This window comes from Echinococcus granulosus, assembly GCF_000524195.1.
Source record: "Echinococcus granulosus chromosome Unknown EG_S00017, whole genome shotgun sequence".
Lineage (NCBI taxonomy): Eukaryota > Metazoa > Platyhelminthes > Cestoda > Cyclophyllidea > Taeniidae > Echinococcus > Echinococcus granulosus.
In genome coordinates this window covers 1,226,191-1,253,076 of record NW_020170397.1, presented here as the reverse complement: position 1 = coordinate 1,253,076, position 26,886 = coordinate 1,226,191, and the positions used below count along the sequence as shown (strand labels likewise).

At 43.1% G+C, this 26,886-nt stretch overlaps 5 protein-coding genes across 5 annotated transcripts in view; 1 reads left to right on the top strand and 4 right to left on the bottom strand. All coding sequences in view use genetic code 11, as the record gives it.

Moving 5' to 3' along the window:
• Positions 1 to 1,694: 1,694 nt before the first annotated feature.
• Positions 1,695 to 2,860, bottom strand: EGR_03408 (hypothetical protein; the record flags this gene model as incomplete). The annotated part of the gene is made up of 2 exons (XM_024492657.1): positions 1,695 to 1,916; positions 2,477 to 2,860. The coding sequence occupies 2 exons, from the start codon at positions 2,858 to 2,860 to the stop codon at positions 1,695 to 1,697; spliced, it is 606 nt and encodes a 201-aa protein (XP_024353058.1).
• A 3,878-nt stretch (positions 2,861 to 6,738) lies between these two features.
• On the bottom strand, positions 6,739 to 7,539 carry EGR_03407 (Geminin; the record flags this gene model as incomplete). Its single annotated transcript, XM_024492656.1, has 5 exons — positions 6,739 to 6,774; positions 6,952 to 7,041; positions 7,074 to 7,156; positions 7,188 to 7,434; positions 7,465 to 7,539. The coding sequence occupies 5 exons, from the start codon at positions 7,537 to 7,539 to the stop codon at positions 6,739 to 6,741; spliced, it is 531 nt and encodes a 176-aa protein (XP_024353057.1).
• Positions 7,540 to 7,658: 119 nt separating this feature from the next.
• EGR_03406 (hypothetical protein) lies at positions 7,659 to 13,412 on the bottom strand (the record flags this gene model as incomplete). The annotated part of the gene is made up of 3 exons (XM_024492655.1): positions 7,659 to 7,879; positions 9,786 to 9,843; positions 13,278 to 13,412. 3 exons carry the CDS (start codon positions 13,410 to 13,412, stop codon positions 7,659 to 7,661), a joined length of 414 nt encoding a protein of 137 aa, XP_024353056.1.
• A 2,834-nt stretch (positions 13,413 to 16,246) lies between these two features.
• Positions 16,247 to 18,688, bottom strand: EGR_03405 (Equilibrative nucleoside transporter 3; the record flags this gene model as incomplete). Its single annotated transcript, XM_024492654.1, has 7 exons — positions 16,247 to 16,358; positions 16,857 to 17,056; positions 17,218 to 17,303; positions 17,368 to 17,565; positions 17,634 to 17,664; positions 17,739 to 17,885; positions 18,578 to 18,688. The coding sequence occupies 7 exons, from the start codon at positions 18,686 to 18,688 to the stop codon at positions 16,247 to 16,249; spliced, it is 885 nt and encodes a 294-aa protein (XP_024353055.1).
• Positions 18,689 to 23,451: 4,763 nt separating this feature from the next.
• EGR_03404 (hypothetical protein) overlaps positions 23,452 to 26,886 on the top strand; it is a gene marked incomplete at both ends in the record, with an annotated part of 4,676 nt that continues 1,241 nt past the window's right edge. The window contains one exon of the mRNA XM_024492653.1: positions 23,452 to 23,619. Within this exon, the coding sequence (XP_024353054.1) occupies positions 23,452 to 23,619 (168 nt within the window). The remainder of the gene's footprint in view (positions 23,620 to 26,886) is intronic.

Genomic DNA, 26,886 nt, shown 5'->3' with positions numbered 1-26,886 from the left:
CATCATGTGGTGCTCGGCATTTTAAACAGGTTTACTTAAAGTTGGTGAGGTAAAGGGACTTGCTGCTAGAAGTAACAAGTACTACTACTGGGAAGGTATATGAGAAATGATACAAATGGATATTTGGCAAGGCCTGGTAATTGGGTGATAGGGTCGAATGGTGGCCTAGACGTCTTGGAGACCATGAGGGAGCATGGATTTTGGCTGATAATGCCGGGCAATGCTTAAAATCAGCTCCTGAGTTAGTTCATACTGAAAGGCACGGAATGATATCTACTGTAGTCAATAAATCACAAACACTAAATTACTTTCCAAAGGGATAGGGAAAAGGGTATTGAAGAACATCGATAATATTATACATCCTGCTATTAATGGGGCAAATGCCCTTATCCTATCAGCAAGGATATATTAAATTAGTTTGTATTCCATGTGAGGCTATGACACGATTTAACCAAGTGGAGGTGATAAGAAGAAGAGTGACTTGGGTCGACCTACCTGTGGACGACATTGTGACAAACAGAGCAGACGGCAGAGCAGTGATGATGCGGCTGAGGGCAGGACTTTCGGCAGACCAGACAGATCGAATGACCGAGTGTCATGCAAAGCTAAAATCATGCAAAACAAACAAGCAGTGCAACTTATTGGCACACAATTAATTTGGTCGTTGGATGATCACCTTCATTTATTTTTAGGACTGCCAAAAAAGTATACAGACGTTTCATGTAAACTCTTGAAATAGCCTTGATCCAAAAGGAATTTTGAAAGTTTCGCCCATCGATGACGACACTTGGATTAGTCTTACCGACACATGCGGATGATCCTACCCACCGATATTGCCGAATAAGTGACTTTTACCGTCACAAATCTCTCCGACAGTGATTCAAATAAGGCTTCTTTTTCACATGATTGCCACATTTTTTACACGTGAGCAATGTAATCATCCACCAAACAGTGCGCGGGATAGTACCCATTAGGGATTCTACCGAAATAAACTGAATGGGAATGAACACGGAGGAGCAGGCGTCAAAACAGATTGAAAAACGCATCACAAGACGCTCTCTCAAATAGTGCATGCATGCACGTGGTGAAATGAGTGGGTGACTGAGTGAGATGTTGAGAGGAAGAGTGCATCAAAAGACCTTAACACAACAAACGGAAATGCGCTCACGAGCAAATTTTTTAAGAACTCGGATAGAGGGGTAGACACAAATTTGACCCCGTGACGATGGCGAAACGTAGCGCCTGCTTGTGCAAGAGCAAGCGGTGGCTCAACCAAATGACGGGCGATTTAAATAGGCACCGAGGAGAGTGTTACCATCTGTCTCATTTCTGAACCAGACTATTTTACCAGCCACGTGAATAACAGGACAATGATAAGACAACAAAAATTTGAAATAAAAACTGGTAGACAGTCTGAGTTAATAATAATGTTAGAGCAAAACCCGCACCAACATTACGATACAACCGAATTGGAGAGGAGTAAAGAGAGAACAACTGGCAAGATTCCAAATTACCATGCATGCGTTCACATGTTTCTCAACTTGTGCTAGGAATTTCATCAGAAGTTCAATCAGCGACCCATCGAGCACCCGTTCTACAGTCCACATGGTGTACGTGCATGGTCGTTCCAACAGCCATGCTGGCTGACTTTCCTAAAGGTAATGGCGGGTAAAAGGATGTTTACTAACCCCTTCTTAAGTAGCAATTACAGCGCTAGCTCTGCTTGCCTCGAACTTGTGCAGAAGAGCAGCGGCCTCACGACAGACGCGAAAGTAAGTAAAAAGGAGGCGATGAGCTCGCATTCTAAGGCTCCCCGTCAGTACGGCCTGTCCATTCCATCGTTGCCAAGGTTCTGGAGAGCTGAACTGTTGGCGTGGCCACATGTATTCGAGAGCAATGAGAGAATCACGCGACACCTTGAAGTGAAAATGGCACAAATATACGCTGTACTAATCCCGAGAGGGCAGGAAGCACAATAGATGTGCGGTGCGGTAGAATATGGCCAAGTGCCATTACTTTAAGGATGTGAATCATCGGCGTGAAAAAAGGAAATCCGCTCCGCTTTGCAAGAATGATTTCCCACAACTTTTGCCATTTAACTTCACAATAATGTACCACCACTGGCTAATCTGTGACTGCGAAAGAGAAAAGAGAGGAGAAGTGCGTCTAATAGACAGATGTGCTGTTGTGGCTGTGCTACAGCAACGTTGACAATGGTCTCAGTACTACTCTGAGACTCTATAAAATCTTCATTTTTCGATTAGGAGCTACTGTAATTTAAGAGTTTTCTAGGGTAATTTTTACTTCGGTTATTGCGACTGTCTTGTGTTGTAAAAGATATCTTCTCGAAAATACATCGGCTTAACAAATGAGCAGACACAGTTTGAGATATATGAAAGCAAAAAAAAGAAAATAAGATTTCAATCAGGAAATTATAAAAAATTGTAGGGAAATATAAGCAGTTAACAGTACTAACTGGGTAGGGAGAGGTGATTCCAAGGGCAAAGACTTTTCCCGGTATACACCACAGGTCACCCCAATGACAGTTGGCGCAGAAGAATTTCCCCGAATAGTGGCAAAAACGGGCAGCACTTGTCTCTCCTTCTCCAGTGCCCTTCCCTACTGCCAGTGCTGCTTGCTGCACAAAACCATCTGCAACGGCAATACGGACGTCGGCGGAGGTGAGCAATGGCCCCAACTGGGGTGAGAAGAGGCCTGCCACCTCCTGAAGCGCAGTGGTCGCGCATTTCAGCTTCGCCTCCGCTGGTGTGGATGCGTGCTCCATCCGCTGCACGCTCAACAGCAGCTCGGCGGAGGGCGAAGCAGAGGCGGTGCTGAGGTTGCGAAGTAGCAGCGGCATATTGGCGACGGTAGATGGGGGACCCAGAGGGGCGCGAAGGGGTGTACGACAGCTCCAGCAGCGCCAGCCCTGTCGCGAGAGACTAGCATCGAGGTGGGCACCTTTAGCCACCTCAAGGATGAGCGTTGAGGAGGCGGAGGAAGCAGGACAGACACGCAGAAGGCCACGCAGACACGCCGGTGAGTCGTGACAAGTTACGGAGCAGTCGCGGCACAACAACACACTGCCTGTTGGCGACTTAACGCTGCGAACGCAGGAATCGCACACTGTACCCAAAAGACGCAATGATGGAATGATGCGAAAAGTGTGACCCTGAGCTGCTGACACCGGTGATGCCGTAGGTGATGCTGCTGAGGATGAGGCTGTCTTATCGACAATGGTGGACTCGCGTTCCTAGGGAAAGCAGAGTCAGAATCTCTTGAGATGTACTGTTAATTTTACAAAGAAGCGGTTAGTTAGCTTGGCCGGAAATGTGTATATTAGAGGTTGGATACGAGAGCAGTTGTTAGAAAAAGAGAAGCATCAATAATCAGCAAAACTGTCAACAGAAGCCAGCGGGGAGAATAACAACTCAAAGTGTTGCATTATATTTAATACAACTGTCTCCTGTGCAAAAAAGGAAAACTTTCTAATAGATTTGGGATGACAGTTAACTCTCTTGAAACAGACGTTCGAAGGTTTTAAGAATTCGTTAACCTTATGGTTATGCATTATAAACACCTTTCGGGGTGGGAGTAGTGCTGAAAGCAAACCAATAACCGTTTGAATCATATATCTGAACACATGAATGCAGTAACGATTGTGCTTGAGAAAACATAAAGTACCTTTACAATATACAGGAGTCTTCGCAATTCGATGAGTCGCTTGAGAAGGAATTTTTGGTAAGCTTGTGGTTTTTCCCTAGAGGTGAGATACATATGCTTGCACTGCAGCACGTACTCCTCCAATTCACTGACTGAAGACTGTGCTCCAACATGCTGCTAAACTACGATCATGACAAAAATATGGTACACAATCCTATTTAAGAAGAAATCGCGCGGTTTAAGCAAGCTCCAGAATATGGTCAAATCGAAAAATGAGATGAACAAAATCTGCATTGAAATCGTAATATCAAGTATCTTTAACAAATCATCGTATACAAATATTTTAACCCACTCGACAAGGCTGTCAATTAAAGAGATAATATTCTAGGTCTCAAAAACAAAGCTCTGTGTTGAATAATACAAGTACATTGTGGTAAGTCAAGGAAGTAATGCTATCAAATAAGAGCAAAAAATCGTCAAACTACCTTAGATATTGTGGTAACGCAAAATAATATAAGAAATATCGAAATAAACACTGAAAACACTTGGGGTGCAGACTTTACTTACAAATGGATCGGTAAAGTATGGTACATTCCCCCTACATGAATCTTGTTCTAGTAAAGATGCACTTTGTAACTAAATATGCTTACTCAAACCTTGTGTGGAAATCTTCACCGAGGAAGATGATGTATTGCGGCATTCTCGAAACGGGCTTGGGCGTCCCGAAGGCTTGAATTCCATTAGAACCGCCCTTTTAGTTTATTTACAGGTTGTTTGTAGGCAACCAATCATATTGCTCGGCGAATAGCGTTAAAGATAAAATATATCCAACTAATTTGAAGAATCAAATGGCCATAATATCTGCGTCGAAACATTTTCGTCATGAAGTGGATACAGATTTTATTTTTGTGTCGGGGACCAGCAAATTATATGTCGACTTACTTGTTTCACCCGGGGTCATTCGCGGAAGGTGTAACGCAAAGTGCTCTTCACAGTGCTTTGACCCGCTGCAACTTCAGGGAAGACCTGATGCCCTAAACATTGCAAAGAAAATCAAATCACTATTCACCTCTTCTTTCGTAAGTTATCTATGCAGCTCCTGCTGTTATTGTTCTGTTCCGATTAGTGTATTTAAATCACTTATAAGCCACGAACGGCACACTTTGGATCCTTACAAAGAATTCATTTTTCTTATTTCCGTCCTCTTTGTAAGCAACAATGAGGGAAGTTTATTGGTCTTACACGGTAACGACCTGCAACGAGAGCATTTTATAGGCCAAGAACTATTCATAGTAACCTTTCCCATAAACAAAGTCTAGTGAAATATAACTCTATTGTAGCGTCCCGAGACTCCCTTAAGACGAAAGAAGACACAATACTCGGGCAGAATATATATATTCAGCACGGAGAAGGTGTCTGGGCTATTGGCATGGCCCAAAAGGCCAGCCCACCCAGCGAGGTACAAGGGGGCTAATTCGAAGTACAAAAGTGGCGCCTCACCGGAACCGAGGGATAAACCACCATCGTATTACACTATATCTGGTTTGCCTTGTCACTTTCCTCTTATGTCAATAAGTTCCATTTAGCTAGTGTGGACCTATAGAGGATATCTTTTGTCCACGTAATTCACGCACTTTTAATTAAGCAACGTTCGCGTCGGATATCGTTGCAATTTATTTCCAATTCCCCTCTTGCATGACAGCGGACTGGCGTAGCTGTCAAAGCTGGAGGCACTTAAATAACCACTCTGCAGTGAGACTGCAGGTTCAACGATCCGTAATGGATGCAACTATTCTGTTAAATGAAGTCAGGATGGGTGTCCTTTTGGCTCGAGTTCTCTTACCGCTATCTCAAGTCGTCCTTGGAGTTGTAACAAGCTATACCAGTATGAAGGGAAGTTTGTCAGTAAAAGAAAGGCTGGAAGGTTATGGGCATAACTAAAGAATCATGCGATCAACTGACAACATGACGAACCTAGGCAGAATAGTTCATGTTGTTTAGTGTGCAGGAACTGAAGTATTAACACTGCAATACAATAGTGATGCTCGTCACAATGAGTGTCGGAGTCCATAATGCATCTGTGCAATGGTCTTCAGACTTGCCGAATATCGTATCCTCTGCAAATCGGGTCTGTATCAGAAAGGGACTGATTTGAGAGGTATTGTTGAACGCTAGATCATGTTATACAGCTAACTTGTCCTGCGCTCATTCTACTTTTCGTTGTAATATTTAATCAAAAGCGAGACAATGAGGAAGAGTTTGCTAACCTTAGAATTTGGTGTAAGCTGTTGTGTCCAGTGCTGCATGGCCGGCCAATACTCATTCTTTCCTAATATCCATTTGTTGATGATCATTGTGCAGAAATCCGAATTGGGTGCCTCCCAAAATCAAACCCTATTTTGGGTATTCTTTAGCGAGCCTCCTTAGATTCGGTCGTCATCGGCTGATGTCTACCCTCCTTGGCGTTTGGGTTTGGTATACAACCTATAAGATCAGAACTGCTATCCATTTCGACCAAAGCCCCTTCTTGGCTTCAATACTGCAATCATTCCCACCTATCCTAGGAACTACCAATGTGGAAGGTTATTACTGGTGTACAAAAGGGACCGATAGACTACCAACGTCTTGCGACGATAGAACCCGCGGCTAGTGGAGAGCTCCAGAACTGAATACGTCCTCTGATAGAGCGATATTCGCTTACCATATGACCGCACCTGCATCCAGCCGACACTCTGCACGTCAACCGCAAAAATTCTTGTGAGCATCCCTTGCACACTTTCAGAAAACCTGAGAGCTCTAGTCCAAACAGGCATCGCATGCCGGAGCCCGCACTCCCTTGCCACTCAGTTTATGACTGACATTGCCCACTACAACTTCCACGAATAAGCAACTGAGGAAAGCAGGTAATAATGCACAAAGGTATATTCCCGCACGGCAACAAGCATCCAATGCCAAAAACAAATGTTGATAGAGTGCATTCACAAGCCCCAGGATAAAAACAGGAAAAGTGATCAAAACGGCTACATCGGAGGGAGCTCAGGACATCGAAAGATCAGTCACAAGAAAGCATTCTTCTCACGATCGTGACTCTGCAGCTTCTACTCCGAGTGCCTAAAAAGCATACATTGAAGAAACACTTTAACATTAGAAAAATTAATGAGTTACGACTAACCGCAAAGCTAAACAACACTTTCAGTCACAAAGCAATGTATGAAATCAAAACCGAATAAGGACGAAATAAGCGAATTTTCCAAAAACCTAGTTGACGAAATGGAAGGAGTTGCTCACCTTAATGTCACTTACGAACCTTTGCAAAGACTCCTCGATCTTCGACAGGCGTGTGATTTCAGTTTGCAAAACTTCAACAAGTTCGCACAGCTAGAGCATTAAATTCATAAAAGCGTCTTTACTTCCTTATTCTCGTCCAAAGTTTCAACTAAGGCTTCACGGCGCTGCTCCGCCAAATCCACCCAGTATTCAACTGGGGGAGTTTCTAAGACAGGTGTCTAATTACCACACCTTACCTGAAGAAAGCATTTCCTTTACGTTCACTGGTGCTGCCTCAGTGGTCTGCGTTGATGCACATGCTTTCTCTTCAGCCTTTCCATCCCCAGACCTCTTTGCCCCACAATGTTGACAAAATGACGACATATTGTCTTTGTAAATAGTTAATGAAGGGGCTTTTGTCGTCTTCTTCAATGGAATACCACCATTTTCCTTGTTATCAATTTCCATAATAGCTTCCTTGTCGTTGACATGCTTGACGGGTTCCTAAGGAGTGAACTAACAACTAAAGCCTACTTTCTTGAGTTCCTTATTTTCTGAACGACCGACAGAATTAACCCTAACGGAGAGACCCTTCCGATGAACCAGCATTCCCACCTTAATCGAGTCAAATGAGGAACCCCGCGCCAGTCAGCTTAGAAAATGTCAGTACGTTAAAACTAAAAAATAAAAAATGCATATATTTGTATGATAAGGGCAAAATATAAATGTTACAAAATTAAAATAGATTTAATTATACTAATAAGTGCATAGGCTTTGTTATAAAATAGACAGGCACACAACATTTTTAGTGTATTAAAACCAATTCTGATCAAAATGTTAACTTGCGTATGGATTTTGCCTAGCATTAAATTAACAATTTCAAATTTTGTCTGCTGTGTGGTGGTTATTAATACCATGTTTATCGTTACTAACTGAGAGTTTGCACAATCTTAATGTTTTGCAGTTTTATACAAGCTAGTTGTGATGCTACTACCTCTACATACGTAAAAACGAAGCAGCCAAACATGTTTTGTTATACGTCAGGGCTACTAATTTTATGTGCCATCAAATGTCACACATGTGGTTCATTTTTTGATCCTGGCTTTAGCATTTCTCCCGCCTACTTCCGGTTTCGTACCCTTGGACCGAATATGTTGCGCGGAGTCAAACAGCAGCCTTCTGTAAATATATAAATGGTGACTTCTGCTACACTTAGACTGTTGGGTTTAACATAATTCGCCTTTGGGTACCACGACTATGCTAATGGGAAAGTAGCAGCGTCGTTAGTACCCATTGAGCCTCATTTGGTTAAGAGGACAATACTTCCTTATTATATGGTGCATTTCGTTTAGGCCAAAATTTCAATGCATCTAAAATCGGATTTCATGCTAATCTGCTTCATCGAACTGAGCGAAGCTAATCGTGTTGAACATCGTCTTTGATTCGAGTTAGTTATTTAGCCCCTCTAAAAATTGTAGCTCTAAGTAATAGGATTTCCGTAACCTTTCGATTCTGGTGAAATCTTTTAAGCCCTCTACCATATCCCATTGTGGACTACGTTGCGTTTCACAAGGCAAGAATTTGCTGACGTCATTTTTATATGTTGCGCGTGCTGTCTGCAGTCAGTGTGTTATGCGGATTTTAAGCAAAACTAATGTAAAACTATATTGCTGATCAGAGTGGGTATTTAATGAAATGTGGAACTGATTGAGGCACCAGATTTGTGTGAAATACTAGATGTATTTCGATCACTTCTAAATCTTCGACTTTGGTGGCATGATCAAGGTCACGTTGATGGCTGATAGTTGAAGTTGCTCATAAAATCTGAAATCCATGTAAAATGGACTTTTACAGGCGTCGCGGAGGTGGGCAAATCTGACCGTTTTTGTCCAACTTGCAGCTCATTTTCGAATAGAATTTTCAGTGCGTCAAATGGTTGTCCCGCGTGCAAACTGCTTCCGTTACCCACAGATTTTTAAAATCCACAGCAGGGACCCCGAAAGCGGACAGTCTGCGTGGCGTGCACGTTCCACCAATAAAAGTTGGCGTCCACACAAGCGATCAATAATCACTCGCAGTGGCGCGCCCACCGGCCACGCGCGCAATGGGCAGAGAGAGGAGCGGGGCGCGGAGAGCAATGCGATTGCGACTGGCAGTCTTCACACACGCCCACACGCAAACCCACACTTGTGCCGAGCCACTTTTACGGCGCGGACGAGCGGTAGGGGCCTATTCCATTCCTACCGTCGGCGCATGTTCACACTCCCATGTGGATGTTTCATTAATCAGTCTCCAGAGGGCATCAACAGTAGTAATCCGGCCATTTGTGTAATTAATTTTAGCTTGCGGAATCTTAGGCACCCTCCACAGTTTCCCCAAACTAGTAAAATGAAGACGTGTAAATAGAGCGTCAAGTTTTGTAGTTAGTGTGTACATACGACTATTAGCGATATTTGAGTACATGTGAACACCCGTCCGCGCAATCGCATGAATGTATTTGATTCAGAATTCTACAATGTAAACACCTATCGCTCGAGTTGAACTGGAGTCCAAGCGAGTCTCTTAGGTCCACCCAGTGTACTCTCACGAGCGCTTTTCGTGTAGTGATTTATCGTTCAGGTGGCACAAAAACTGTTCAGTCTGACGTTTTCAGTTTATTATTTGCTCTATTTGCTACATCGAAGATGGTTTTCATGCAAATCTCACACTGGTTTGACATGACACTGACTGAAATTTAACCTAAGCCAACTGCGTTGAGGTGTCTCGATACGTCCAGCAAATTGCTGGACTAGCAGTCTCCGCTGGAGGAGCGAAACTTGGTTATCTCTAAACGAACGAGGGAATGATACTCTCACGGTTAGCACAAAAAGTTTGTGTAAGTGAAAGTACCAATCCTGAAGAGGTGACATCCATCTATTTAAGAAAGCATGGCTTATTTAAATGCCTTTCTTTAAAGTGAACGTCCCTGGCACTGGTCCTTGTTTGACAAAGTAATACACCCATCTAGCGGTCCTTTTTGACAAGCCGGAAGAAGTGAGGATGATCAAAGGAAAACCCACCTCTAGTTGGCCAAAAGCAAACTAAAGAAATGCCACTTTTCACTGTTGGTATGCTCTACCGACGCTGGAAGAGGGGCAACAAATGAACAGTTCTAAGCGGACTATTTGAAGGTGGGCCTGACAAGCCAAAAGGACAAGCAATTTTCGGGACAGAAAGAGGGTTACAAAACCATTGCATAAAAATACCAGAAGGGAGGCACTATTTGGGAAGACAATGTTTAATTCATTGGTAGTAACAGCTTAAACAGTCTAAATACAAGACGTGGCGAGAGCGCAAAACCGGGCAGCAAAATGATTAGACCAAGGAACCTCGTTTATTTAATTTTATCGTGTTTGACCGTATGAGTAACCATTCTTACATGGAACCAACTGTCATTGCAATATTGGCAAAATGGGTGCCGTTTGGTGACTCAAAACGTGAGCAATGAAAGCAACTAGACCATGGAGGAAAAGTCTTGCCAGAGGAGCTGCCCAATGAACCGACTGACGACTCAGCCAGTACCTAGGTTATTACTTGATTTCAGTTGTCTCCGCACCCAAGTTATCCACGGTCGTGGCCATCTCGAGTGTCTATCCAGGGCTGGGGGCAAGCGTAAACCGCTATCCCCAAGATCGACGCGTATAGGCGTGTGCAAACAATGAATATGGTAGCAGGAAAGGGCACAAGGCAACATTTACTCGCACAAGAGTATCAACACGTAAGGGAGGAAGGGAAAGAGCAAGGCACAAACAGTTATAATTGCTGTTAGTGACTCGCGGTTTGTTTAGCTGACGCTTCAATCGTGTTTTTCAAGTCTGTTCGCAGTTTCGATGGGCAGTGAAGAGTAAAGGTAGATGCACATTTATGAGAAGACGTGAGCGCCTCGATGGACAACGAGGAGGACTGTGGCATCGCAACATCTCTGTGTCTGTCTCGGCGTCACCCTCTCCTCCTTCTAGTATCCCCTTCCGACTTTCTCATCTCGCATTGCCAACACCGTATACACATTAGCACTCCAGCCCAGGTGGAGGTGCAAGGTGGTCTTAAGGCTTTATTGCTCCCCGTCGCTACACTTTGTTGGTTTTTGTTACTCCAAGTTCGGTGACTTGATTTGTTTAATGCCTGTGAGCGCGTCCAACCTGACACCCGCCTGTGTGCCAAAGCTGGCCCTCCTGCTACCGAATACTCCGCGTACTGGTGCCTTTGTTTTATGAACCAATAGTTTAGAGCCTTTGTAGTCAACACTCAGCAGTGCCGGGCTACCGCGTTCTCTGGAATATTTCACTCGCATTTGCGTCCGCGAACGAGTAGAGGCTACCCTTGACTCTTTCCCACCAAAAAGCAGCAATAGCGGTAGTGAGGTCAGCTAACAGCAAAATCAAAGGCTGAATAATTTTAATGGCGAAACATTAAGGTCAACAAATAGGCAAATTGGAAAGAGTAAAAAAGAAAAAAAAACTATTTAAAGGAGACAATCGCACCTTGGGCATCCTCGCAGCGTGCGGGGAGGAGAGATGGAAACGGAACAGAAGGAAGAACAAAACAATGCGCCACCTTCCTCTTGCAGTGTTCATGAGGCAAAAAAGTTTTAACCATTGTCCTACCATCACCCCTAAATGTGCTTAAGGAAAATTGTCGCTAAAATGAGCTGCTCTAATGGTGAGTGGTAAGCCACATTATTAGGGAAGCGAGAAGAAGTTGGCGCCTTGGACTCAAATGGAGTAGATGTGTGGCAATACGTCAAAATGGCTTTCACCGACAAACGTGTTTTAAGTGGTGGTCAACAGATTGAGCTAAGTCACTTGTCAGTAGCAAGAAATTCCAAATGGTCCAACTTGAAGAAGACGTGTAGCTTCAGGATAGAAGAGCGGTGAAGCGACGCTCTATCCACTTTCCGTTTGCAGTTAGATTTTGCCTATTCACCGATCCACAGTTATATGGTATGGTTTTAGTGCGGTATGGTATGGTATGGTATGGTTTTAGTGCGAAGGGGTTACATTGTGATTTCAAACAGTTATGTAGAATAAAAATTTATAAAGTGCATCCGGATTTCCTTTAAGAAGTGAAAAGACAAAACTAGGGCCGAAAATGCATTGCTGCCATACAGGCTAGTGATATTGGCTGGAAGGCTAGCTCACCCGGCGAAGGTGTAGTAGCCAATACAATTAACGCATTTCATAGCCTCGCTTTCCTTTCGAGCGTAGTTCCTGGCGCTCCTCTTCGTCAACTTCCCGCGTCAGCTATCATAAAGAAATCGGTGCTGTAAGAAAACACCCACGAACCAACCACGCCCATTATTGAAATTACATGTAGCTGAGAAGAAATCCGACTGAGACGCCACTAATCCCTCTTAGCAATTCCACTGGATATGTAGTTTCGCCCTTTGTGGGTACTAGATCCGATGCCACCATCGAAGCGCCCTGAGACTTTCCTGAAGGCGCAAACAAACATGATACTCGGACAGAATGTGCATTGCCGACTTACAGTAGAGCTTAGGGCCACTGGAATGTTCTAGAGGTCAGGTCGCTCAACGAAGCTACAATGACGGCGTACCTAAGGGGCGCCTTCAGCCAAACTAAAGATTTAAACAAACAATTAGTGCATTACATTTACAATGGCACAATTCTAGTGATTGTAGTAATAAACATATTACGAGAACTATTAAAATAGTCTAAATGGAGTATACTGCTGCATTTAATCTCGTTATTTGCTCAATCGCCTCGATTTTGTTGTTTTATGCATAGGACATTTTGGCACCTAACCTGTAATTGTTGATGCAACGAGCCACTTAGAGCTCCCCATTGTACCTCCGCTGGGCGGTTCAGCTTTAAAGTCATGCCAGTAGCCCCAAGTCCTGCTGTATGTCGAATATATATATATATTTGGCCCGAGTATAACGCCTTCTTTCGTCATCAGGGAATTCTCGGGGTGCTATATAGCCCATACGAAACGTTTATGGCCGGCGTATTTGATCATCAAGACTTGAAGCACAGAAAAATACATGGTTTTCTATAAAAATATCCCGACTTTTTCGAAAATGCCGTTTGAACATAGTAATACTGATGCACCGGAGGTTGTAAGGCTAAGATCTCAAGAGGTCTAGATTATGACTGTATCTGGCATTGGCGTGGAGTCTGATGGGAATGGTTAGGACCCCAAAAAAGCCTCTTGGTTTTAACGATCAAGAAGTTCCTGGTCGGAAGTGGAATTCACTTTCCTTATAGAAACTATCTTCATTTGGGATCTGGGTAGTTCAGTGCCCATAAACGTAACTGGGAGTACATAAAAGTCATTACTTAGTCTCCCACCTTCAAGTCGAATTTGTCAGTTGCACTGCAAAAAATTGTGAGAACTAATTTCTCTTCATTTCTAAATGCACATTTTACTTTACGTTTTTGATGAGAATGACCAGGAAATGTGATATTCTTGGGTTCTTGAATCATCGTTGAGTAAATCCATGGATAGCCGGTGAATAAACACTTACGCTGTCTGCGTCACGTATAAGTGACGCCTCGATCTTCCAGTCCAGTTTTTATGCATTCCAGCCGTCTCATAAACAGTTTATTTGAACTTCAAATAATAGAAAAAGATGCGCAATATTTTTAGTTTAAGGGCAATCAGAATTTTTTGTCAATTGGTCAAGAAAACAAAACCCGTCATCGGGTCACGACAAAACATCCGCAACGTTGATAGGAAAGGGGATTTTGCTTTTTTTGCTAATAAGACGGTACAGGTCCGCGCAGAGTTGTTCCTCTTCCTCTTAGAGTACCCCATTAACGTCACGAAGCGATCTTCAGGTCCAAAAAGGATCAGATTTCGTGATCTTGTTCGATATCCGCATTTCGAACGCGGCTACTTCCGGCACATTCTGAAACGTCGCGCTCTCCATCCATTTCTTGCAATTAACTGATAGCGCATGTAGGCACTAGTAATCACTTCAATGCCAGTCAATCAAATACAACTAAATTGGCGCCATTGTCCACCGGCTAAACGGTTGTCACTTTCCTTGCTCACGCACGTCAGTAATAAAGACATCTATACTGAAGTCTTTGCCCACCCAGGCTCATGTGAATAAACACCAATTTGTAATGCAAACAAATCACTTTTGTGCATGTAATTTTTACCGAAGTCCCTTAAACTTTGGGGACAAAAAGGTCACCAGATAATCAGTTTTGCTTACTAGCATTGTCAAAATCGTGAAACATTGCAGGGTTGTGAATAGCAGACCGTCTGGAGGATGATGACCATACTGAAGTGGGGGGTTCCCAAGACCTTCGCGTTGGACCGTGAGATGGTTTACTACTATGTGAGTGATGGGTGTCAAATGAACTGCGATGGTGCATTCAGCGAGAAAATTAGCCGTGACATCTAGGAGTATGGCACTGTCATTACTTCAGATGCCTTTCCCAAAGTTGTTGAGATTACTCAAAAAATGCATTTTCAACGTCATTTACTGTTTGAGTATATTCCCGCAAGCTACAAAGGTGAAATTCGCAATCATGAATTGTGTAACGCGCATCTCAGTTGCTCAGTCGGTGGTTGGATACCTGAATAGGTGTAGCGCTTCGAGACTTCCCTGGAGACGAAAGAAGACATGCATTGCATTGTCGACGCACAGTAGGGCCTGTGTCAACTGACATGGGCCAGAGACCAGGCCACGCGGAGAAGGTACGATAGTGGGACGCCAAATTAGCCCGCTACCAGAACTGTGAGTTAAACAAACATTTAAAGTACTACAGAATAAGATATTAGTGCAAGCTATTTGTGCTTTGCGTGATCCATAAGAATAATAAGTGTGATTTTCGATTCCGACTCTTGCAGTTCAACCGGAGCCCAAAATTAAGCCTACGAAGAGGAACCATTTAAGGAAACTTTATGTAGCGTGCAAACACAAACACGTTCTACGTAAAGATTTGCTCCAGAAGCAGCGATTTAGTTGAAAAAGAAACAGACCATCTTCCAAGCATGAAAAAAATGTATTCAAATAACCAGGTTACAGCTATCCTCACGGCCTACAACAACTCCTCGAATCACAACTGAATTCGAGGGGGTGGACTTCTAGGCGATGACGTTACCAGATCCTCTCCTCTAAAATTCCTAGCCTTTAACAAGGTAAAAGATTGCAGTTAATCCTATGAATGTACCGATGACCGAGAAGTGATGGTATCGCTATGACGGTGGGTGAATGCCTATTCACCGATCCAAAATATTTCAAGCTTGTAAACAAGCGCGTTTACTTTTCGACTTCGGTAATGACAGGAAGGTAAAGAAGTCGCCACCCGAGGCGGCTAAATGCTCTGCACAAGACCTCACTAAACAGGCTTAAACAAGTTACTGCAGAAAGTGGATGGCTTCAGGGAAGACGTAGACCACCCCGCTGACCAAACCAACGCTACTTTAAAGTCGTTTTTTGCAGCTATGTTCACCTCTCATCCAGAGGTTCCCTTTGACTAAATATGCGCACCGCCGAGAATGGGTGGAATAAGATGTCTCTGATGCCAAATGTGGCTTCACATTCTAAGCGGATTAGGTGAAATGCAAAACATGCACCTACTCCAAAAGGCGCAGCAAAACCACGAGCCCCCGCCTCCCCATTCACCTGGTGGTTGATTTTGATGGAGGTAAATTAAGCAAATGACGACCAAACTCAGCTTAGCCTCCAGTTTCTATTCTCATTCACACACGAAAGAGACCACTTCCAGTTTCGTTTCGTTACTTCGCCGTCCTCTCGAACGCACTGCGATGACTAACGCGTCGGGATTGCCGTCAGACATTTTGCATGCCGCCCCCATTGGTCCAATAGCCCAGCAACGATAGCAACACCCACGACTAATTTTAGCACAGCCACCGCCGCATGGCCGAGAGAGAGACGAGAAGGCAACCAACTGTCCTCATTTCTGGACGTGCGCACACCACGCACCCGCCAGTGTAATGTCCCAACTCATGGCGGAGCGTTGACTATGAAGCGCCAGTCATCAATTACCAAAACTGAAAGGCCTTCCCACCTCAAAAATGGAGGAAACAGCCGCACAGAATGTGCGGCTTTTACACTCACGAGGTGTATTGGCGCATATTTAGATTCATCAGTCAAATAAAGCGACCGAAATGGCTATAGGGGTAGTGGCGAGGGCAAATTAGGAGACAAGGCACCGAATGTAAACAGATCGTGACAGAGATAGAGGGGGTAACGACACGCCCTGTGGCTATTGTTGCAGTGATGTGTAAATGTGGGTCTCGTGGGGAGTGGTAGGCAGAAAAAAGGATGACGGAGAAATTTCTAGACGAGGGCCACAATTCCATAGGATAGGAATACGCCGATACACAGACCCAGCGAGATATACGTTGACGTTGCAATGCCGCAGCCCTCTTCGTTGCCCGGCGATGCATATCTGCGATAGAAAAACGCACATAGTCACACCTCACAAATACACATCACAGCTCCATCCATTTCCAACCGCGAAAATTAACAGCAGAACCGGCAGAACAAATTCTACTACTCTCCCTCACACGTGTTTTCACATAGAGCACCCTCAATGTGAACACTTCCGAGACGACAGTCTAAAATTCCACGCAATGCTCCACTAGTCCAAACATAAAATTTGAAGTTGCCGATGGTAAAACTTGTGCTTCACCAATACTCTCTGTCTACTTCACATTATCTTAGAATTGGAAATAACCAAGAAGTTAAATTCATGCTATAAGTACTTTTAATGAGAACAAAACTGTACTTCTGACTCCCCTCTTCTGTTACTAACCGTTCAGGCATATCAAAATGGATTACGGTAGAAAATAGTTAGCGACATGATATTAAGCTATTTAGCTAATCTAATTTAAGCAGAAAAATATTTCTTTACAAAAAGTGCCTGAAGAAATCAAACATACGACACCTTGGTGCATAGTTGACACTCAGGGAGATGAGATAACCATTCGTAAGACCGAGCAGGCCGACTAGGATAGTTGGAATTGAATCATGATAAAAAACGGTAGGAATCCGTTTTGAATTAATGTTGCACAGCGTTGACAATGGAATCAGGATCGCGCGAAGAACTGCCATGGACAAAAGAAGCTTCTTCTGTGCGAATTTTGGCTAAAGAAAGTATAAAATAAGCAAAAAGCAACTATCCAATTAGAATTGCGTAGGTAATTGAAGTAGAGCGCATATTAGGATGACTTTGTTATAGATGTGGTGACATTATTACATTTAGCACATCAAACTGCAAAATTTGAGCATTAAGTCTGAAAACACACCCATTTAATCCACCCGACAAACATGCGTCCCACGTAGTCGAAAACATTGTAGCATAGGAAGACAGTAACAGCGTGGAAATATTTTGCTAAAAGATGTAAAGTAGATGTAATGGAGATGCCCTATTTGCGAAGATAGAAAAGACTACTCACTGTGCCACTGACTGTTTTCATCAAAGTTGTTGGGAACCAATAAAACATACACGCTAGGAAATACGGCTAAGGTAACAGCGAGAGTAAAAAGTAGAGTAAAGCCAGTCCATCTGACCTCCCACATAGCGTGCCAGAGATTGGCCGCGGTCCGCCTAAGTTTCACGTTCCACGGAGTGTTATCAGTTCGTTGTTTGATTCCTTAAGAAACAAAAGCTGTCCATAGTAATCAATAAAACACTGTAGACTTCCAACCAACGATAACCGACCTTTGTTTTTCCAGTAATACAAGAAATAGGGCTAAAATTTAAAAAGGACTGATAGGTTTGTAAATTATCGGAATAAACCAACCCCACAGTAAAATGATCACGTACGTTTCGGAAGAGAATTATAAAAAGGCCGATAGTGAGGGCGATAATACAAACGCCAATAATAAAATACGCGAATCCAACGTCGAGGGGGTTGCTCGCTGATGCAATTGTAAGCAAATTCGCTGCAGCTGCTATGATACCCGCAACGGCCTAATGGGAAGTTAAAGGTAAGTTCACTTTCAGGGGGTTCGAGGGAAAGTATGTAAGGGATCACTAACCTGGCCTTCAAGAAAAGCACGTGAATTACATCCTGGTAGTACCGGAAACAAACCATATATACTTCCTTGATTTATTGCACTCCCAACTACCCGTCAAGATCACTGAAAGCAAAACCTACTATTGTTAATAACAACCGTAACAAGCGTAATGATGAAGAAGACGTTTGTTTCTGAAGTCATAAGGTCACAACATAAGAAGTACCTGTTACGACTCGCGTCAAAATCGTTGTTATAATGAACATACAGAGCATAACAACAGCAGACGTAATCACGCGGAAAAAGACCGGAAGACTTTATAAATAAACAAACTGAGGAAAACGAACCAATCTTTTATCATTAGGTTAACGAAACTCGCTAGTGTCGTTGGGATTAAAGATGCGATAGTCAAATAGCTAAAAAACACCTTTTGTAACTCAGTCCTGTACATCGGTGAAAGGGGGTCAACACCCTCCGGTAAGCTTCTATTTCGGAATTGATATTGAAAATACTTAGCAATATGATGCGCGAAACATTACTTGTGTGGCTGTTATAAAAAAATTCCAGGGTAAGAGCGTGCCGACTCCGATAAAAAAGAAAATAAAGTAGACAAATCGGCATCTAGGACATAAAGGAACGAAGAGCAACAGACTTGTCTTTCGGTTTTCCTTGATCCAAATGCCCAGTTTCAAGCTCAGTGTTACACATTAGAACATCTCCCTCTCTTTTTTCATTCATTTCATCCACCTCCACTGCCATGCCGCGACTCAGCGATCGTCACAAGCGTAAGCGCACACAAACTGACAGTACACGAATGAGCGGAACAATTATAAAGTGCATTAAGTCAAAGTAAAGGGCATTTTCGGTGAAATAAAAGAAGCTGAATAAAATGACATTTTTTCGGATATTAAGCATGTTTTACTACAGGTTCAGCGAGAAACAAAGCATTTAGGTAGTGGGAAGCTAAATTGCTGTCGCCTGCTCCGCTAAAAAAAAATATAATTTGAATTTTGTAGATTTTTACGAAAATTAGTTTGCATAGGACAGAAATCACCTAATCATATTTGCTAAAGCATAGTTTACTTAGCCTTTTTCTAAATAGGTACTTAGTTAAAAAACCAAATCGGTGGAAATTACGCGATTAAATGCAAGTCGCGTATGCAAAATACTCAAGAAATATTGAGGTCCGCCGAGTCTTTCCCAAAGACAAAAGCCAGCATGATGCTCAAACAGAATGTGCAGTTTTCTTGCAGTAAGGAGGAGAGATTCTGGCATAGCCTAGAGGATGGGCCGCCTGGTGGAGATACAACGGCAGAGCCTCCAAGTTGGAGGTCAGCAAAACCGAAAATTAAACAAGTAATTATAGTACCACATAGTCCATCTCCTCTTTTGAACATCATCTGCTGACCCATCTTTCCGTGTTAGCCACTACAACGTAATTGGTGCCGCAATAAACACATTCACCAGCCAACCGTGGCAGTCTTCAAATTTCCATACGATTGAGAATATTCTTGATAGCAATTTCAGTGATTTTAGTGGTTCTGAAGTTTCGTCCAGTTTAAAAGCTGGATTGGGGAACTAGTAATGGGCTGATAATTACGTATATCCGTCGCTAGTTGTAGGGAACACTGGCTTAAAAGCAGCGTTATATAACAATATCATATAATAACATCATTCCCTGCGACTAAGTTCTCCCCTTTATTTTTCAGTGTCACATTGTTCACATTTCAGTGCTACCCAGCTACATCTCTCTGGGCTCTGTTTATCTAGTAGATACTATTTAGTAACTAATATCTGCCTACAGGTGAGCTTAGCAGCTCCGTAGCTAACTTTTCAGCTAGTTCACGGCCACGGCTCTTGCCGCTTCACTTGTCAATAGCTTTCCTGAAGAATACGGGGCCGGGGCAGTCGCTAAGGGTAGAGGTCTTTTGCAGCCCTTCTGTCAGGTGTCCTCGCAGATTCTTCCGTCCCTAGCCTATGCCCATTTTCCACCCGGCTAGGGTTTTTATTCTCAGCAGTAGGAATGAAGGTAAATGTCCTTTGTGAACAGATTTGATTCCAAGTGACATCAGAGTATCGCCCCGAGATCTATCAAAAGCCGTAATAGTACGTAATACTTAGGGGAATATGCATTGTCAGCATACAGAAGGTATTAAGACCACTAGTATGTCTCGAGGGATCAGGCTGCCCAGGCGTTACAATGGCGGGGCCTAGGTTGCCTTTGGCAATTGGTTATGGTTCGGTTTTTTGCATTGTGAAGCTGGTGCACTTCCCTTCTCCAAAACGACTGATGAATAAAGCGAAACTCTGGATACGATGGAGGTTTCGTTGAAAATAAGTTCATTTTTTAAATGCAGGAGAATTTAATCACTTGGCCTCCTGGTTCGATGGTGCTTTTCAATGCTCCGACTACGATGTGATGGTAGACACAGGGGGATGCGAGCTACCGCCGGATAAGACGCTCAAGGAAAGAAGGGGTATCATACAGCAAATTGGTTGCATGCATAGCAATACCGGCGTTGAGTTGCTATAGGTTCGTTTTCGTTAGAAGTCTTCAAGCCACAGTGAGCTAGGAATAAGTTTTCCTGCTACTATAGCTTGCTACCATTTCCGGGAAAGCCTAGGAAAGCTGTGTGTGCATAAACTCTAACATTGCTAAGAAGAAGTACTATTTCGAAGCAAATGTATTTGTGAAAAGGGTATATTTAAGCAAAGTTGTGTTTAATGCTATGGTGTACCACTACCGTTAGAAGTTTTCCACCACACGGTATGGGGACTAGGGTCTCTTATTTTCTATTTTTGGGTCATTTCCCCACTTCGTAGTTACTTATGTACGTTATGCTACTACTGGGTAGCATTGTCGAGTTTGCTGATTACTTCTTTTGGGAATCGAGCCCAGTGAAAGAAAAAACAAAGCCGTACATCCCAAGGGCAATAAACCCTGGTTGGAAGACTATTTGTGGAATGATTATTTGATGATACAAGTGGCCTAGACGAGTGGCGTGACAAACAAATCCACGTCAACTAGCCAACTGTAATTGAAAAGACTCGAGATATGTGTGCATGCTGGTGATTGATCAGCTTCACCGTCTGGAAGAAAATAGGCCCGGAACCTACTTTAGTGAGGCGTGGGTGCTTACTTGACAGTCTTGGTCCCTTTAAGGTCCATAATTCATTGAAACGAAAATTATCGTCTCTCCGCCACAAATCAGCATGCCTGAGCCATCATGTTTGAATCAAACGACTGATTTTACCAACCATCAAATCAAGATTTTAAATTTGGTGGTGAATGCGGGAAGTCCCAATGGTGAAGTGCCAAAATAAGTCTGCGGGATAGGTAAAGACCTAACATTCTCTGGAAGACCACTTCTGAGCTGGTTAATTTGTAAAAGCGCCACAACTTCCAACATTTTGAAGACGGGCATCTGCCTCGACTTCTCCATGAAACATGACATTGGTGCATTATAACGAATTGGTGATAAGCATTCCTGTCAGTACTTTCAAAATGAATGAGCCCCTGATAATCTATCTAGAATTTATGATTATTTACTTACTTTACAAAGTATTTTTAAACGCTAAATTGTCAAGTAATAACTCAGTATACTGGAATATGATGGTGGTTTATCCCTCAGTATTAGTGAGGCGCCATTTTTGAGCTTTTGAATTTGCCTTCCTGTACCTAGCTGGGTGGGCTGGCCTTCGGGCCATGTCAGTAGCCCAAACACACCTTCTCTGTGGTGAATATATATTCTGCCCGAGTATTGTGTTTTCTTTCGGCTTCAGGGAAGTCTCGGGACGCCGCAATACATACTATGTTTTTACACAAAAACTTATAGCTTAGACTTATGTATGCATTTAAACATGTTTTTTCTCGAGTCATTTTTCTGTTCGCGCAAAATGTTCTCCCCATAGTTTGCCAATCATTCGAAAGATCAGGATGCAAACACCAAACTATGTGGCATCACGAGACTAACCTGAAGAGGAAAGAAGATATTATTTATATGTGTACATAGTCGGCGTGCAGAAGGTATTTGGGCTACTGGCACGGCCCGAAGGCCTGCCCATCCGGTGTAGTACAGTGGCCAAGTCAAAAGTGGCTCTTCACCAAAAGAAAGAGTTAAACAACCATCGTATTGCAGTTATACCGATCCATACGACCGCTAATGTTGGTTATTTGCGGGGTAATCAACCCCATATTTTTGCGTTTTTGTGCATTTTGAGCAAACTTTTGGCCAATTGTTTTGTGGACTAAGTGAAAATGGAGGACAATACATCTTGACAGTGTTTAAGCGTCAAAGTAAAGGGACTAGCAACGGTAATTGTGATCTTTAAACAGGAATAAGACTTCAGATATTGAGCTTAATCTGCTGTCGTTTGGACAGCAATACTTTATTTATTCAAATAGCCATGCAAATTAGTTTATGTGAATTAGGTTAACTCAAATGAATAAAAACCCTTATTAAGATATTTGAGTTGTTAATTGCCTTCATAATCCAGTTTCGAGCCTAGATAATGGAGACGAAACTCCTTATTGCTGACACATTTAGAACGCAAAAACCCGAAATTCTGTGACAGGATGGCAATAAATGTCATGCATTTATGCAGTCAACTGCACCTTCTCTTCAATTGCCGTAGGTTTCACCACTATCATGGCGCCATGGTGTCACCTCCACGTACAGAGGCACTCAGCCATTCCACACATTATTGATAGGTCTTCATCCCGACTTTAATGCCTTATTACTTCTTCAGCGAGCCCGAAATGCAAATAAACGAGCGTATATTTCTTATGTGGTTATTCTTCCTCTCCATTAAGCAGTTTCATTGGTGGTAATTTTTCCATTTATAAGGGGTGAGACACTGAACATGCTACGCACATGACCCGAGTCGGTGTTATCGTGCCGGATCCAAACGGCTGTTACGAATCTTAGGCACAAAAGTCTAAAATGGACGTACAGGTATCTTGACGGTTGGGTCTTTTCATAGGCCTAGTAAATCCAGTAGTCTCTAAATTTGGTTAATGCTAGAACTTGTCCCTTTAAGAAATCAAGAATAGCCACGTTCCTGATGCTTGACAAGGAGGAAGCCAATGAGGATAAAAAAGGATTCACAAGTAGGATCTGTATTTACGCCAGGTTTTATTCCCTTTTGTTAAGTAAACTTTTTAAATGGAGAAACATAGGGCTTTGTATTGCTTCTATTAACGTAGCTGCATGATTTCTGTTGCACTTTTCCAAACCTTAAATCTGGTAGAGATGGTTATGTTGTGTTTAAACGCTTGCTGTTAGGTTACCTGCTAAAACCTGAAAACTGGTAGGTCTATTCAGTACGGATTATTAACGCAAAAGGTTACAGGAAAATCAGGAGGATACTCCATCTTTCCTAGTAATTGCTGGTATTCTTGTCACTGCCTGGCATTCTCCCATACTCCAACCGACCTTTCAAGAAGTAGGCTGATCAAGCTACCACCTTGCCGCCTGCCAAATCATTGTCAAAGGTTCCCGTGTGAAGGATTTTCTGGCCTCATGAGTCGACGTAGATGTGCTGAACACGCAAACCCTGATACTAGTTTCTGTGCTCCCAGTTCATTTAAAGTTGCTTCAATGTGTCGCTTTCAAACTAAATCACTCCTTAACAGTGAACTGAATAATTATCCTTTAAACTCATACCATATTCGCCACAAGGAAACTAAGGTTTGATGGGCGCATGACTTACCTAAAAGTGTCTTTGCCCACTTGGCAGCTCATTCGGCCTTCTTGGATAGGATTACGATCTCATGCTGTCTGTGATCCCAATACTTGACGCTCTCCATACTATTTGCAAATAAACTTAGTGTCAGAATAGTCCTAAAATGGAAATCTAGAGCAAAGATGCATCTGCTAACCCATCATCCACCTAAGGGAGTTCACTCAGTTGAAAGTGCCTGTTGTTTTAACAGCTTTGAGCTGTACTGATGTCACAAATAGCCGCGTATCTTCTTTTCTGAACACTCTAAGCAACCTCATGATTTTATACAGATTATATGAAATACAAGTTACAAATTGAAAAAAAAGCACAAACGCACAGGCATCATGTAATTGCTGTTGATGCGCTAGTGTTCCGCCACCCCTACCGAAATTTCCCACCAATAAGCAATCTAAATATACACACTGGACAGCTAACTTTTCCAGTAGAGAAGACTCTCAACACAGGGTACTGATGTAATATAATGGTTGTTTGCCTAACTCCCGCTTTTAATAAAGGGGGCAATTAGGGTCTCCACCATTGTACCGTCGCAGGGTGGGCTGGCCTCTAAGTCATGCCATTGGACCTCCGGCCCTACTGTGCTTCGGCGATACATATTCTACTAGATTATTATGTCTTCTCTCATCTTTGAGAAAGTCTAGGAGAGCTACATTGATGGCAGCGAAAAGCGATCCCGAACCTAAAGGACATCTGTCCTGATTTCTACTGCTGATTAATAAACCTTGGTGTGACGAAAGAAGTGAATGTGCTGCTAATAGGGGAATCGACGAAGACCCATACCAGAAGGGTTGAATATGGCGTCCAACTTCGGTAACTACCCCAGTCCCGTGCTCTTTAGAAGAGGTATTATCAACTGAAGTGACACTGGCCGTAAGCCATCTAAAAAAGTTCTCGACGTAGCTGTCTACCATACTTGTATGAAGCGATACATCCTCCACCTCTCTACTAGGTGGATAGGACCTTAGTAGATATGATTGGGCTGCACTGAGGTGAGGACAAAGTGGCAAAGAGGAATAAACACGAAACCTTGTCCCCACGGAGCTATGCCAGTGTTCCTACGACTAACGGTAAACAGTGTGATGGCTCGTACATTTCTTGTCCCTCCAATAGAGTTCCCTTGCAGGCAAAAAAACCCAGATAAAGCGGATTTGTCAAAAGAGATTCAAGAGATTCGGATCAAGTATCTCCTCAGTTGCACACAACTTCGATGACTTGCACGGTTAGTTTGTGGATGTTTACTTACAGCATTGATTACGCTGTGGTGACTGGCGCGGGAGGTTGACTAAGGAAGGCGCCGGAGGACAACGCCCAAAAGTGCAGAGGGACTATGTTCAACGTTGGTTGTTCCATTAACTCTCGATTTTGGCAACAGGCCACTTAGAGACTCCGCCATTGTACCGTCTACTGGCCCATACCATACCAGCGGAACCTACTCTGCACCAATTTCATTATTTCATCTTTCGTCCTTAGGGAATTCTCAGAATGCTACAATCAGCATCGCTTAAGCGTGCCAGCGCAATTTCCTTCTCTGAGTCCTGCATCACTAACGCATGACATTCGGACTTCATCGGGTCGTGGCAGTTGCTTGCACTGAATCGCGTGTTGCAAGCAAATTTGTTGAGTTCAAAAAATAAAGTTCATTTTTGCAGTTACTGCTTTGAGGGCAATGACATTTACATACGCATTTATCTACATTTCAAATTTTTTTCAGACGTCAAGGCGATTAGCATCCCACCACACCAATGGAACTTCTGATCTGTGGTGGTCGATTTGCCTTCAAACCCCTGGTCATGAACCTGGCAGAAGGGGGTGTGGTGGGTCGGTGTATGGGAATTACTATACAGTCATCCCTCTGGCAAGTTTTTTAACAATGTTTGACCAAAACTAGGGAAAATGCGCTCGGCTAAAAGGCGCAAGTTTTAAAAAACCCTTTTTTCGGCTTTGTCAATACATGTGGCCGTGTCGGCCCAGATGTACCACTTTGAATTTAGATTTAATACCATTCAACGTGACACCCGTAGCTTGTCAAGTCGAGGGCAGGTGGGTCAGAGATGCAAAAATCAGCTTACAAGGTCAGGGCCGAACTGGTCCGCCATTGGTAGCAAAACAACAAATGTAAATACTTTGCTACAATATTTTAATACCTAGCAACGTGACAAGAACTACTTGTATTTTCAGGCTTTAACAGAAGGAAAAACACTTTTTAGGGTACTTTCAAACCATTAAGAGTTACCGTTTACTAGAAATGATGATTGAGAAAAGCAAGCTGTGATGTACCGGGACGAACAGCAGGGTCCCGGTAAATACTAACCCCCTCGGTCACGTTGCTATCCAAGGCCACCTCCTGTTAAATTATTCAGATCACATTAGTCCTCGATAATATGTGTTCATCTGTCGTGCAGACTCCATGTAACAGGGTTTGACAACTTGATTAAAATTCTCAGCGGTTTTCGAATATATCGCAGTGTCCGGAACCCAGGGACCACTATTTAATCATTAACATAATTAAAAAAATGGAATGGAACTGGGAGGGCATGGAAAATAAAATTAAATTAACCAACTCCAACCGGCGAGGTCACATGAGGTGTATTTTGATTGTCTGGTGAAGGTTGATGCAAAGTGCTGAGAATTGGCATTCTTCCTTTAGCAGCATAATGTAACCAATTCGGAATGTGGCAAATTTACTGCACTAATGGAAGTAGGAGTGGGCACCAAATATCTCGACAAACTGAATTCGACCTTGTGGACTTATTAAAATGCGTTCTGACAAAAAATTGCTTAAGGCATCACCGAAATTACTAAACCAAATCATGTGAGCCTTTCTGCATTGGATGTGATGTTTTCACGACTCATCAGACCATTCGGTTGTGTAGGTCAGTGGACATTGTCTCTCCTGGAATGTGCTTCTGGTGGTGTTGGATGCTTTCCTTCAGCCTCCACGGCCCGTCGCGGGCACCTACGCACGCGCGTACGCAACGCCTGCTTTGTGATGCCGTTGCCCAAGTGGATCGGTGACATGCAACAAAAAATCCCATCTCTCCGTTTCACTGTTTATTGACAATTCTGCACTTTTTACAAGGAAAGCTTCGACCGAATATCCATCTAAGTTCAAATTGTATTCCAAGTTACCTTTAGGCATATTATCGCCAAAGGTGGGACTTAGCTCGCTTAATTGGTGGGTCCAACGTTGCTGTGGCAGCTCACTTTAATGGGTG